Here is a 14,980-nt window from a genome sequence, read left to right as displayed (position 1 = left end):
ACTTAGAAATAAGCACATTTTTAGCACAGCATAACCAATCATTCTCCCTTGCAGTCAAAAACAATTGTATATAAGAAAAACTGAATTATTATTGAATTAGTGGTATATATTCTCTATGCTGCCTGAGATTGTGCATTGTGACTGTATTAAAGCAAAGTTCTGGTTAGAATGATTAGCTATAGAGTAGCAGATCCACCAATAATGTGAAAGTGTGTGTACAGTCAGTTCTACATTGTATTTTCCTTTTAAATCAAACTTGCTGAGCAAGTCAATAAGTAATAGCCAACAGCAACCATGACTGAAAGGGAAAGCATTTTTTATTGGCAATATTACAAACCTTTACGTTATGAAAAAAAAAAGCTATATAAAAAGATGTCTATTTACAGATGGAAACATTTAGATTTAACAAATTATTTAACAGTGATATATGGTACACAATATTTTTATTTCAAAACCCTCTCTTATCTACATTAAGTACACATAACGCTGCTTCATGAATGAATGAATGAACGAATGAGCTGCCTTCATGGTCTTCTGTCCACACTGGTGCTAACTTTGTTCCATACCAGCCATTAGCGATAAAGCTAAAGACTCCACTGTAACAGAATTACAGAAGTTAATATATTTTTTTAAAACATGTCACCAATACGTTAACAAAGCTTTTTTTTTTTTTTTTTAAATATAAAAAGGTCACCATATTTGAAAACACCTAGATAATGTTGGTCTTCTGTGGGGATTACTGGAGATAGGTCAACTGCATGTTGTAGGATATCACTGTGCAATATGCTACTTCGCTTTAAAAGGAATTGAACTCTAGAAGCTGTGTCCAAAAAAAGGCAGGCAGAGGGCAAAGGACTAGTCACTAGTATTTCTTGTGATCATCCTGCAGCTGACCATTTTCCATTAAGAACTTACGATGCCTTGTTCTGTGCTGTATCTTTGTGTGGAGGCAGTTATCTTGGTGAAGGCAGGGTTTTGCTTCCTCATTTCTGAGCCTCCAACAAAAACAATGATCAGCACAGCAGTGACATAACCAAATCTCACTCCCCATAAAGCTGGCAATAGACTATTTTTTTCAGCCAGCCTGAAAGAAAAAACTAGCAGATTCTTCCATGCACACAAATGAGGAGCCACTTATCAAGAAAAGTTTTCCAGTGTGTTTCTCTTCAACAGAAGTCGTTCAATTAAATTCTGCCTAGTAGGGGCAGCCACACACTGATCAAAATTCACCAGATGCCTGCTGAACTGGCTAAATTTCAATCAGAGTTTGGACAGCTTTAGACTAGCATTAAGAGGCAGCAGTGCCTCAGATCTCTAATTAAAGATATACAGCTATGATACTATTGGGTACAGGAGTGCCTAAGCACCTCACATATAAGGCACTGCTTTTTTTGTGAGGAATCCAGATTTTAAAAAAAAGTAAATTTTCAAGATACTACTTAGGAACAATTAAGATTTCTAGTCATTCCCTATATCTCCCTATAACTTAGCCATTCTAGGGTCATAGCAAATCTTTATCCTTTGTTCAGGAAATCTCCTTAAACATTTACGTACTTGTACTTGAACTTAATGTTATAAAATCCTCATTTAATTATAGTAGTTTCTGAAAATTATCTAATTTCAGAAGAGTGGCCCTTGAAATGACAAATGTGTATTGCTTTAAATAGATCAATGAATGTTTTATGACAAATACTAAAATATAGCAATTACTGTGTAGCAGGCAAAACACAGGTCAGTGTTAAAATAGTAAATTAAATTGCTTGCTCAAATAGGTGAAACATTAGCTGTAACAATAAATACTGACAAAAAACTTTGACTAATAGTGCAGTTCCTATGGGTCAACACTGCCTGGAGAATCTGTCTCTAACACAACCATGCATCTACCCAGACGCTAACCCATGGGTGCTCAACCTGGGGCCCCCCAGCTGTTGCACAGCTACAAGTCCCATCATGACTCTGCCTTTAGGAGTTATGCTTGTAACTGTCAGCCTTGCATTGCCTCATGGGACTCCAGCAACAGCTGGAGGGCCACGGGTTGATCACCCATGCCCTAACCCAGGGGTATTGAATTAAAAGTTATGAAGGTCCAGTCAGTAAAATTTTCTTCCAGCCGAGGTCCGAATCATATGTTTGACTCTCAATGGCACCTCTGCACAATGGCAAACATGATGTGTTTTTGCGAGTGCCACAGTACAATGCAGCTCGGTACGGTGCAATTTATAAAAATAAAAAAATAAAAAAAAAAGGGGGACTTCTTTTTCTGCGTTTCTGCTTATAAGGCAGCCCACTGAAATAAATGGCCCACCTACACACAGCAGTACGCAACGCAGTACAGAATAATGTGAACCTAGCCTCAGATCCTTCACATCACAATCCTTTCATTACATCAGTGCTCTGCAGTCCCCCTGCACATCATCCCCCTCTTCACATTACAGTCGTCAGCCGCCCTCCACATTCTTGTCCTCAGCCCCCCTTTATACCACCTTCCTACTTCAAATTGCAGTTCCTAGCCCCCTTCATATCACTCCCCTTCACATTCCTGTCCTCGCCCCCTTTATAGTACCCCTCCTTCACACTGCAGTCCCCAGCCCCCCCTTCACATTCCTGTCCTCAGCCCCTTTATAGCACCACCTTCACATTCCTGTGGTCACCCCCTTTATAACACCCCCTTCACATTCCTATCCTCACACCCTTTATAGCGCACCCCCCCCTTCACATTCCTGGCCTCACTCCCTTTATAGCACCCCCCATTACATTGCAGTCCCCAGCCCTCCCTTCACATTTCTGTCCTCACTCCCTTTATAGCACCCCCCTTGACATTCCTGTGGTCACCCCCTTTTTTAGAACCTCCCTTGACATTCCTATGCTCACTCTCTTTTAGACCCCCCCCCCCTTCACACCGCATTCCCCAGACACCCTTCACATTCCTGTCCTCACCCCCTTTGTAGATCCCCACCCCCCTTTATATCACTCCCTTCACATTCCTGCCCTGCATCCCTTTTATATCACTCCTCCTTCATATTACAGTTTCTGATCCTCCCTTTACATCCCGCCCAGCTTCCTCTGTCCTTCATAACAGTAACAGTGCCTGCTTCCCTGTCCTACCTTACACAGAGTGGAGGGTAGGAGGCACAGTAGCTGACATCGGAAGCAGCTGACGTCAGAAGTGCAGCAAAGTGATGGAGGGAGGGCGGGACCTGCCCCAGTTAACTGATTGGTTGCTAGAATGCAGGGCGGTTCTAGCAACCAATCAGTTAACTGGGCCAACCCCCGCCCTCCGTCCATCGCTGTGCTGCACTTCAGATGTCAGATCTGCAAAGACAACAGAGCTAGCGGTGGCTGAGGAAAAAAAGCAGATTCCAAATGGCGTGACCGCGGCGGGGCTGGGCCGCCATTAAGTGAGGCCTGCCCTAACCCATAAAATGTAAAATGTACCCCAAGGCTCCTTTCAAACCATGCAAGTGCAACAGACACTGTGAGCTGTGAGCTTTATGAAAGCATGCAATTTTGCAGATGTTTCCAAAATGCACAGTGTGAACCTTCCTAAACCTAACCTTCATCTTAATCCCCACCTTAACCCCATGATACTGACATATTTCAAGCTCCAGCCTCACCAGTTAAATATTGCTGTGCTTTATCTTCTTCTCACTACAGAAATTCTACCTTCATTTTTGTTTTCTCCCACTGAAATCCACACAGAAGGAGTGCAGATCTGCCCTTCAGGTTATACTTACTGGTTAATTGCCTGGCATCATCCAGCCCCTTCCTCAGCAGCCTGGCTGCCAATTACACACCCACTGCAGTCTAGATCCCTGTCGTACTGAACATAGACCATGCTATGTAATGCTCACACTCCTTTATGGAGTCACAAAAATGATTCTATCTTCTACATGCATTAAGGTATTTGGCGGCAGGACGCATCAGCAAAATCAATCACCCACTCATTAAAATCTAAAGCTGACCACATGTTGCAATCTGGATGCAATTGAATTGATAGTTTAGGTAGGACCTCATATAGCTTTGATAACAGAGGAAAGGAGATTGTACAGTTTGCAACATGAAGGTTGAGCTTAACAAGATGTTGACCTTGAAAACTACTGATCTGAAAAATGCTGTCATAGAAGATGAATATAAAACAGCAATTATATGTACAAAGCAGTTTAACAATTTTTTGACAAAAATCATAACTCTTATGGTTATAATAAACAAATAAGGTGTGTGTAGATTAGTAATGTACTTTTTTTTCACAAGAAAAGCAATGTACTTACAGTGTGGAAATGATCCTCTACAGACTGCTTTATTTAATACTTTGACAAGAAATTTGTGGCAGTTTGTAAAGTCAGATTCCATCTTCACAATAGATTCTGCCCTGGAAAACAAAAAAAAAAAAAAAACAACATCAGCTGTTACAGAAAACCTTTACAACTAGAAACTTTTGCAGCCAGTAGGTTTCTTCCAAACCGTTCATCATAAAAATACTCTAAACTTTTAAAAGACTGTATATTGTAGCAAAATATATTACACAAAACTACCTTTTCATACAAGTCTGAAACAGACAATACCCAGCTGCATATACAGTATTTTTTTACACCACATACTGAATAAGGGTTCAGTACTTGAAATCTTCTAGACTAAAATCTGACCACTGGTTATCACAGCAATGAGTTGGACATTTTGGTAATCTTGTAATACTAGATTGTATTACTTACTATAGTACCATATTACAATTTTTTCTCCTTTTTATTATACAGTATGATTCTCATTGAAGGCAACCTGTCATCAAGTGAAACACCTGTTTTAGAAGATTTTTTAGGAACCTTTTGTGGTTTGACACAAGCTGCACACTAGTACTGGACTCAATTCTCAACATTACTTATGTCACTATTAGTAAGGTGACAGCTCTAAAAGTAGTTTTAAGGCTGCAAGAGTAACAGTTAAATACTTCCATCAAGCTTTATTTTTACATTTAGCTTGGTAATAGACACCATGTGAAGTGGGTCATACACTGCGCAAATTTCAGATGTTTCCTGATGAATCAGCTAAAATTCGGTCAGTGGGAGGCCCCATCAGCCCCCTCCCAATGGACATCTTTCGATTGAAAAACTGAAAGAACCGAGAGAAAAACTGTCAGCTCCAACGGCAGTTACATCCAATCAATCACACACCATCTTTATCTTTCATGGACTTCATTAGCCTATAAAAATAGTTGCCCCTGTAATTTATTATAGGCATGTGAGAGATCAGAAAAGCCAAAGAAACAGAAAAGCCATTATGTAAGCTGTGACAGGTTGTATTCTGTCATAGGCAGTTAAAGTGGGAAAATCTGAAGGTACGCTTTTATTTTTTTTATTATCCAATGAATTGAAAGAGCATTGCATAAAAAATTTGGGCTTTAAAATGAAAAGTGTTCCTAAAGCCTAAGCTTTTTTTACCCCCAATGCATTCTATGCATGAAGGTAAAAAAATCATCCCACAACCTGTTTTCCCACCCTCCATTCCTAATTGCTTAAATGCCTCCGTCTCACTGATCCAGTGCTGTCCCTGGCTGCATCGCTGCTTCTTCTCTTCCTATTTTCACAGGACATGCTGAGAACAGTTGCTGTTAGTCAAATCCTGTGAGGAGGGAGCAGTGGGCTTGGCTGAGCCAAGCTGTGTGTGTGTCTATGGATGTACACAGCCTGGCTCGGAATCGCACCTGCACAGCTGCCCCCTCAGCACACAACTTGCTGAGGGGGCACTGGTAAGAAGAGGGGGCATTCATAAGAAGAGGAGGCGGGCCTTGCTCTATGGATGCACACAGCCTGGCTTGGAAATACCCACACAGCTGTCCCCTTAGCACACTGCTTGCCGGGGGGCACATGTGGGAAGAAGGGGGGGGAGGGGGCAAAGAGACTCCAGAAGAGGAGGTAGGCAACTGTTCTGTGTAATACCATTGCACACAGCAGGTAATTACAACATCTTTTTAAAATAAAATGTGCCTTTACAATCACTTTAAAAGTTGTACATATGATTCTATATGAACACTTATTAAAAAACACACATCAACAAGTGCAGTTATACACTGATTCATTAGTGGTAAATGTATTTTTAAATGCAACCAATGTGCAAGTACATGCATTGGTCATGATATTGGTCTTTTGTGGTCCCCAGCACTGCAGTCAGATACAGGAAAGGGTAGAACTAAGAGCCAATGACTTGTGCGCAGTACATATGCTGAAAAGAAATATGACACGAAGAGAAAACAGGAGGAACCGTGAACTATTACAGCCTTTTCTACAATCCTTGCACAGGCTAGGGGCAGGAAGGTGACTTATCTGTACTTCTTAACTACAACACGTAAACGTCAGCTCACCAATCTGTCTGTGCTATATGGTAAAACCGTGTAAAATCTCAGGAGTGGATGGACAGACACACATACACCCTTTGGCTGGTAAACAGCTATCAAATTTGTACGTAAACAAAGCAAAACGGAAGTCGCGCACACCTAGCTTAGCTCTGAGGAAGGGGGATGCGCCCCCCAAAATGCGTCAGCCTTTACCCCTTGATGTGTTACAGCACGTGTCCCCACTATTCTACACTGTGTGGTTTTATGGCTCATTGAGAGTTGCACTTTGTGAGAACCTATTTATTACTGATTTTACTATTCAATAAATGTAATGCACTAGGTGTGGATGCCTTCCATTTTACTTTGCTTTCGCAGTTTCCATCTGATTACCCCACCTGAGAAGGGCAGCATCCACCTAGTCTTGGAATACTGATACCCTTGTTGCTCTTTACCATAGAAGACCTCTCAGCGCTGAAAGGGACTGTCTTTTTTTTTTGTTCAGCTCTCATTTGTGTTCCATCTGAGTATTTAAACGTAGGCCTGGAGTTCAGCTCTAAACTACATTCTAAGCTTTATAAATAATGTAAGACAGCAAATGTAGCCTTACTTACTTCCAAGCTCCTAAACCAGCATGCCATCGATCAGCAAACATCAGAACAACATTCATCACTTTCATTATTGCTTCTTTTACAGAGCTCACCTAAAAAAAAAAAAAAAAAAATACATTTTAATAATTGAGCGATATTCACTCCAGTGTTTGTGAAAAGTCATATATGTCTCAAATCAGGCACACAGATATGGCTGGCTATTGATCAGCATTCACATACTGTATATTGGTTTTATTATGCTGTGCTAAAAATACCACTTGCTCTATTTTTAGCGCAGTTTCTATTTAAAGGCTAAGTTCACCTTTAGGAAAAATAAATAAATAAATGCACATATTTTTGCAGGGAAAAAATGTTTGTGCATGTATTATTTTTTATTATTTTTTCCACAGTAGCCTGAGAAGCATTGCACTAGAGATCAGTGGATTGCAAAGACCACCCGCAAAGACCTAACTTGTGTGTATTGACTTATTCAGCTTGGCATGCTTTTCTAGCCTGTCACTTAAGAGGGTCACTGAGTTGGCATTAGGACTGTGCTCTTATAAAGTTTATCTGGCCTGGAGGCTAAAAAGGGACAAGAAGTGTCTCAAACATTAGATAACTTTGAATATACTCTTTCTGGAAACCTCAATAATATTCACCTGTTTTATATAAAAAAAAGAAAAAAAAAAGTAACCGTTTCCAAACCTTATATCTTGCAAATCATTGTTTTAGATGGATGCAAACATCTGGGCCAAAAAAATGGCTATCTATAAACAATTAAGGGCAACCTGCATGCTGGAGTTTAAAGGGGGGGGGGAACATACCTTCCCTCTGTTGAACTGTGTTGTTTAATTGGACATGTTCAGATCTTTGCACTTTTCTTATGTTTGCAATGAGTTGTATTTTACACAGGCTTTACATTGGTTACTATTCATGCCTACATGAAATATACCTAAAGCAATAGTAAAGCCTTATTTAAAAAAAATAAAAAATAAAACAACAAACATGTTATACTTACCTGCTCTGTACAGTGGTTTTGCACAGAGCAGCCTGGATCCTCCTCTTCTTGGGTCCCACCCAGCATTCCTGGCTCCTCCCTTATGCCGGGTGCCCTCACAGCAGGCAGCTTGCTGTGGGGGCACCCAAGCAGGCGTGCTCCTTAACCACGGTACTGTGTGTCCTTTCACACACAAAGTTGTGACTCGGCCCCACCCCCTCCGTCTCCTAATTGGCACACTGGCTGTGACTGACAGCAGTGGAAGCCAATGGCTCCCGTAGCTGCCAAAAGCCTATCGAGAGTGCGAGTCCCTAGAGCGGCAAGGCTCTCGTGGACATCGCTGGATCGGGAGGGGGCTCAGGTAAGTCTTTGCGGGGGCTGCTGCACACAGAAGGTTTTTTACCTTCATGCATAGAACCTTGTGCCTTTACAACCACTTTAACAGCTAAATTCATATTGAGCACTGCTGTACACCCAGACAAACAAGTAACGTTAAATCCAGTGGGGTTCAGATCGCAGGTGGAACATTCAGCTGCAGCGTAGAGGAAAATCTTGATTGAAGAAAACAGTACTATTGAAATAATAGGTCAGTCTCTACAACAGCAGAGCTGCAGCGAAGATATCCACCCTCCTCTTGGCTCACATTTATTTCTTTATTTATTCCTTTATTTCTTATCTTTCAAGCCTCCTGTAGGCAGCAGTACAATTCTATTCTTGAATAAACTACAAAACCTGTCAGTCTTTCTTTCCTGTGTATAATACCCTGTCTAGTTCTGTTTACATCTCACAAGACTACAGCAATTAAGTGTGAATTTAATGTTTCCATTCCACACACTGCAAGAAAACCACAAAACCTAGTGCAGACATTTTTAGATATCTCCAGATCGAGCACTTTGACACCTTCATTTTACACCCGCAGTCCTCTTATGATCAACTCACTTCTTTCGAACGCATGCGTAACTGAAGATACTCACATCCCAGGCCTCATCTCAAGACTTTACAGGCAAATATTAAACAAGCTTTACTCATGCCCTCCCACATATGTAGATAAATGGGCAGCTGATCTCAATGTCACATTGGAACTTGAAGGTTGGTCCAAAATATGGACATGACTAAATCCTGCTTACAGAGAGTGTCCGCTTTGAAAACTTCCTACAAATTACTATCCCGATGGTACCAGGTTCCTGCCAGAATAGCTGAATTTGTTCCTTAATTTCCACCCAACTACTTTAGAGGCTGCAATGTGATAGGCACTTACATACACATCTTGTGGACTTATCCAGTAATCACCCTACTTGAAAAACCGTTCTCTCCAGACTTAAACATTGCACTACTCAATAAGCATCCCCCTGATATCACACATGCACAATTCCAAATTTCTGTTGCAGGATATAACCACAGATAAGAAAACAGTAGCAAAAGCCCGGAGAACCCCAGAAATTAATCTCACAGAAACAAAAAACAGGATCACCCAGGCCATGATCCACTGCAAAATTGAAGGTATCTTTTGGGACTGTACCCCCACATTTACCAAAACATTGCAGTCAAGTCTTACCTATTAATTTCCTCCTGGTTTTAATACCTGTCCATTCGAGCCATGAACACCGCCTATTCCCTCCAAACACATCATACACCTTTCCCAAACGTCTAATACAGCCCTCGGAAAACACCTCCCCCTAACTGCAAACCTCCCCCCTTCTCCCTACCCATCACCGATTCACCCTTCTATATATATTATTTGTTTTGTTCTATTATTCAGTTGCACACTATATTAGGATTGTAGTTCCACATTGTACTGCATTGCTTTCTCTGAATCACATGTCATCTTTATAGACCCAATGCCTCACAATTTAAAACAGTCCCCTATATTTGATTGCATCTGTAAGCTGTTACATTGCACCATTTTTAATAAAAACTATTGAATGAGGAAAAAAAACAAAAAAACTATGGTATGAGGGACTAAAATCAGCTGCTACTGACAGAATGGGTCATATGATTAACTTTTTTTGCCCACAGTTCCACTTTGACAGTCTATGGCCTTCCCATAGTTATAATTCTATAAACTTTTATATCCTCATTTGTGCTGCTTAACCCTCACAGGACATCACAATAGCTTTCCTTCTCATACAATTTTTCTGCTTTGTAAATTCAATTCACCTTTTGCAAACAATGAACATTTTTTTTTTTAGTAATTTTACAAATACGCTTGAGAAATACTCATGCTATTCACCTTCTGACAAACTAGGAGTCCCTGTAAAAGTACTTTGTGTAGTAAGCCGTTGCAAACAACAATTTACCTATTTTATGCATTTACTTAGCACTAATAAATTCTGTGATAAATTTACAGAGTACAGGTATTCCTGTCCCTCAACAAATCTTATCTTTAAGACATATCCAACAGAATCCTGTGTCAAACCATGGAGACCACACGCAATAACAAAATAAAAGTCCAGCCACTGTGCTGCCTTTATTAATCAGGTCATCTTGGTGCAATCTTTGTTAAAATCAGGAGTATGAAGTAAAAGAATCAACATACTTGCTGTGAGTACATAGCTCCTACTGCCTCCATGTAAAAAATTACAGAAATAAAAATCAATCAGTGCCTTCATACCTTTTCCCTTAAAAGACAGCGGTCATGAATTGTAGAAAGATATCTATAATGAATTTTAATCAACTGATCAAGATCTTTTGCTTCCTCCACTTGATGCTGAAACTCCAAACCTGTACTGTGAAGGATCTAATGAAAAGAAAACCTTTATTTTACACATTAGCTTTGTTCTGAAAAGAACCTAGAAAAAAATAGGTTAAAAATTCAAAATTACAGAGATGCCCTTACATAGCTACCACAGTCTACCTCTCTTATGGCTCTAATATTCATAAGGTAATTAATCTTCTGCATTCAATTGCCCTGTTAATGAAATGTCTGTATTTTCATTTTTTAGATTTCCCAGAATTTTAGACTATGAATTAATAATTGATATTAAATAAATGCCACACAATTTCTTAGCACTCACAGAAGCCTTGCACCTATCCACTGGAGCCTGAAAGGAAGTTGTCAGCACAGAATCATACAACAGGAAGCTGAAAAGGAACTCTGGAAGCTGTACCCAAGAAAAAGGCAGGAAGATTGAAAAGGACTAGTCACTAGTATTGCCTGTGGCCTCATGCAACTGATCTATTCCAGTTGCTGACTTACCAGGCCTTGTACTGCATCGTGTCTCTGTAAGAGTTCCCAGCAAGGACAACAGTGAGCAGCACAACATGAGAAAACATTATAGTGTTCAGGGCACTGCTTAGTAGAATTTAAATTTCTAGATGTTTTATGTTCAGGTCAAATTAGTAGTTAATTTGAGGAATTTTGAATGCTGAATTTTGCTGCAAGGATTTAAATACAACTCACTAATTATAACCTAAATTTCAGAGTTTGGGAGTGTGGGAATAACAAAAAGGTCCTCTTTAAAGTTCCCTTCAAAACAACCCTGTTTTATCTCTGACATATATAAAACTGAAGTCATTCTGTGAAAGAAGAAGAATACTTAACTGTTCAAATGGTGGAGACTCCAATCTTTGCTCCTTGCAGTTATAGCCTGTAGCAGAATCTTCACATCCAACTCTTCCACCAGGTGCGTCAGATACATGGTCCTCCGCAGCACTCTGTGATCCTTCTCGCAGGCTCCTCTACATCACTACTGTATCCTGTAAAAATGTAGGAGCTGGCCAGTGGAACCACAGCATGTAGTGAGGGACCAAGTATATGATATCTTTGAAAATGAAATATTAGCAGTGGTCTTAACTATACCAAAGAGTGAAGATTAGAGTCCCCATCAGACAAGTAAGTAATCATCTTTAACAGAATGATCTCTGATTGATTTGTGCAAGTTACTGACAGTTTCTTTAATGCTTGACATCCTTCCATGCATAATTCATTTCCAGAGTAGCAGTATACATTGAGAACCCCATTGTCCCCATTGAGAACGTCCTTTTGATGACGAAACGCGTCTGGGTACGCACGCAGCGACGCTACCACGAGACCAGGAAGTAGGACGAGCTTCGCTTCCATGCTTGTATGCCGGCCGGCGACATATACTTATGCGATATAAGTGCTTTTATTCTGTGAGTGCAATATTTTATTTATTAAATTCGTTTTTAAACGTACTTCACCATGGAGAGTTTATTTTTTATATTCTGGGTGGTTTACTGACGATGTGAACTTCGGGTTAATGAGGACGTATCAAGGTGCTCTATGTCAGCTCCTAACCTACTAAGAACCTGTTTATCATCGTGAGTTGGTAAGCACAATCTACAGCCACGGTGGTGGGTTTTTTTTCACTTCCCTCCCCCTTTTTTTGGTTGTTTTTATGTGCACACCAGGGTGATTGGTATGTTCGTATGTCCATGTTTAGCATTTAACATACTACACTATGGCCAGTTTTTCTTGTGTTTGCTTCTCTCCTGCATTCATTGAGGGGATTTTGATCTGACCACGGACGGTGCTGATTGGTCCAATACCTCAGAGGCCCTGGCAAGGGTTTTTTGCCATCCGCTTATATCTTTGGATTTCTGGTAAGAGCAATCATAGCTCATTTGGAACAGCATCCACATTTATACTGAATACCTACTACTTTGGGAATTTGGACTTTTATTTACTGGACTTGTTTTCTATATTTTTGTTGGTGTTAGGTCACACTATTAACTCACCCAACACATATAACCTTTGTTTTAGCGCAGTTTATTTATTTATATTTATACCTGTGCTTTAGACAGGTAAAATAGATCAGGTTGCTGTTAACAATTTTATCCTAAAAACCTTGTATTTTATTCATAATTTGCACAAAGCAAACATACATAGAAAACTGCACTGGAAAGCACCTAACAGGCTGCAGGTGACCCTGTCTCTCTGTTCAGATCTCCTTCCACTCTGTAACATGCGCTCTCTACCACTCCTTCTCACAGTTGTGTCCCCTCTCCTCAAACTCTCTTACCTTTACCCCTCTTCTCCACCCCGCTGCTTATACATATCACCCTGCCTTCTGTCCTCTCCCTATTACTGCTCCTACCAACTATTGCTCATTCTACATCCATATACTGATAAAACCTCCAGTACTCTGAGGCATGCCCCTTCATATAAACCACACTGCCACATTACCTCCCTCACCCTCCTGCTTCTCCTAACCTCTGGTGACATATCCCCAAACCCTGGGCCTCCATCATCTGTCTTTGCCTGACACTCCCATCTCCCTACACCCTCGGGCAGCAGCCACAACCCACAGAACTTAGTCTCTATTCCTCTTTTTCTCAAAACCAGCCCTCCCCCTTCTCCTGTGCCCTCTAGAACACACACTCCGTCTGTAACAAGCTCACCGCCCTCCACGACCACAAATTCCTTTAATCTAATTGCCATTACCAAAACCTGGCTTCATAAATCAGATACTACTTCTCCTGCTTCCCTCTCCCATGGTGGCCTTCTCTGGACTCACTCCCCCAGACCAAGTGGACGGAAGGGAGGTGGAGTGGGAATCCTTCTAGCCCCATGCAGCACCTATCAGGTACTTCACCCGCCTCCCTCTCTGACACTCAGTTGATTGCCTCCCGTGGCTTTCAATATCATCTCTACTCTGATAACACCCAAATTTATCTCTCCACCCCCCAGCTCTCTCCATCTGTTTCCTCACGCATCACCAACTTACTAGCAGAAATAGCCTGGATGTCACATCACTTCCTCAAACTCAACCTATCCAAAACCGAGCTCATGATATTTCCTCCCCCAGGTGCCACTCCCCCTGGATTTCTCTGTCAATATCAACGGCTCAACTATCAACTTGTCCCCCCACGCCAAGATCCTAGGTGTAATCCTGGACTTCGAACTAAACCTTTCGGCCCCACATCCTATCGCTATTCAAAATTTGCCTCCTCAACCTCAGCAACATCTCCAAGAAATGCCCCTTCCTAACCAATGTCACCACAAAGCTTCTAATCCACTCCCTGGTCATCTCTTGCCTCAACTACTGCACCTCCCTCCCCATTGGCTTACCTCTAAATAGGCTATCCCCACTTCAGTCCATCATGTTGTAAAGCACTGCATAAACTATTGGTGCAATATAAATCCTGTATAATAATAATACATTGTAATTGTATAATGTATGCACATGGAGGCTGCTGTATTTACTCATTACATAGGTAGGCTTCCTGCTTTGCAGTGCTACACACAGGTAGTGTTTTACTGTTCTTTTAGTACATGTAAAGCCAGAAACAAAAAATTGAATGTTGCAGCGTACCAGTTCTTAAATGTGGTGGCTGCATTTTTTTTTTTAAGTAGGCGGTTTTCTTTTATGTTCACCTGGTGAACCTGCCAGTAAAACACTTGTGTCCTGGGGTGACTCTGCATTGTCTTTATTGGAGCAGCAGTTATGTCACCCTAGGAGAATTGCATTAGAACAAGTTTCCTACTCTTCATAACATAGGGACTGGAGGAGATTAGTAGTTTACACAAGAAGGCTAATCTTGTTTTTGCTGTCTTAACCCGAAAACTAAAAACTAAAACAATCACCAAATCTAAGGACTGGCAAGTTTCAATATGTTATATTTTGTTCTTGGGGTTAGCTATTCTTTAATTTCAAGTCAGAAATCACTTTAAGGAGTAACTCCACTTCTGTTGAGGAAAAACATCCCCCTCTGGGTGATCTATGTACATTGCAAAGATTTTAACAAACTTTGTTACAGAGTTCTACCTTCTGTTATTCTGAAGAAATAGTTGTTTGTCTGTGTTCATATGCAAAATGATTGCGAATGGGTGTGATTGTATAGTTAGCAGCTGCTGCACTTGCAGGGTTCGAATGAGGAAAGTTGCAGGGTCTGCATCCCTTTAGATGTGATTTCCCTTTGGGAGTATCTCATCAAAATGACATTTTTGTTGCAAGGGATGCCCAAAATCTGACTTGTATCTTAGTTATCTTCTGGGAAAATCAGTGAGCCAATGACACAAGCAGGAAGTTACATTTCTTGGGGGTGTTCTGTACCCCATCTGTGTACAGAACACCTCCAGGCAGCAATATTTAATTGCATTTTACAGAA

The 14,980-nt window shown here is 40.8% G+C and overlaps 1 protein-coding gene across 1 annotated transcript in view; it reads right to left on the bottom strand.

Moving 5' to 3' along the window:
- Positions 1 to 299: 299 nt before the first annotated feature.
- TUBGCP5 (tubulin gamma complex component 5) overlaps positions 300 to 14,980 on the bottom strand; it is a 69,683-nt gene continuing 55,002 nt past the window's right edge. Inside the window, exons 20-23 of the mRNA XM_073614607.1 lie at positions 10,521 to 10,646; positions 6,937 to 7,025; positions 4,269 to 4,369; positions 300 to 596 (exon numbers count right to left, since the gene is read on the bottom strand). Coding sequence (XP_073470708.1) covers positions 550 to 596; positions 4,269 to 4,369; positions 6,937 to 7,025; positions 10,521 to 10,646 — 363 coding nt within the window. The 3' untranslated portion in view covers positions 300 to 549. The remainder of the gene's footprint in view (positions 597 to 4,268; positions 4,370 to 6,936; positions 7,026 to 10,520; positions 10,647 to 14,980) is intronic.

Source organism: Aquarana catesbeiana, linkage group LG02, assembly GCF_042186555.1.
Source record: "Aquarana catesbeiana isolate 2022-GZ linkage group LG02, ASM4218655v1, whole genome shotgun sequence".
In the NCBI taxonomy this organism is placed as follows: Eukaryota; Metazoa; Chordata; class Amphibia; order Anura; family Ranidae; genus Aquarana; species Aquarana catesbeiana.
This window is presented reverse-complemented; position numbering and strand designations above follow the sequence as displayed.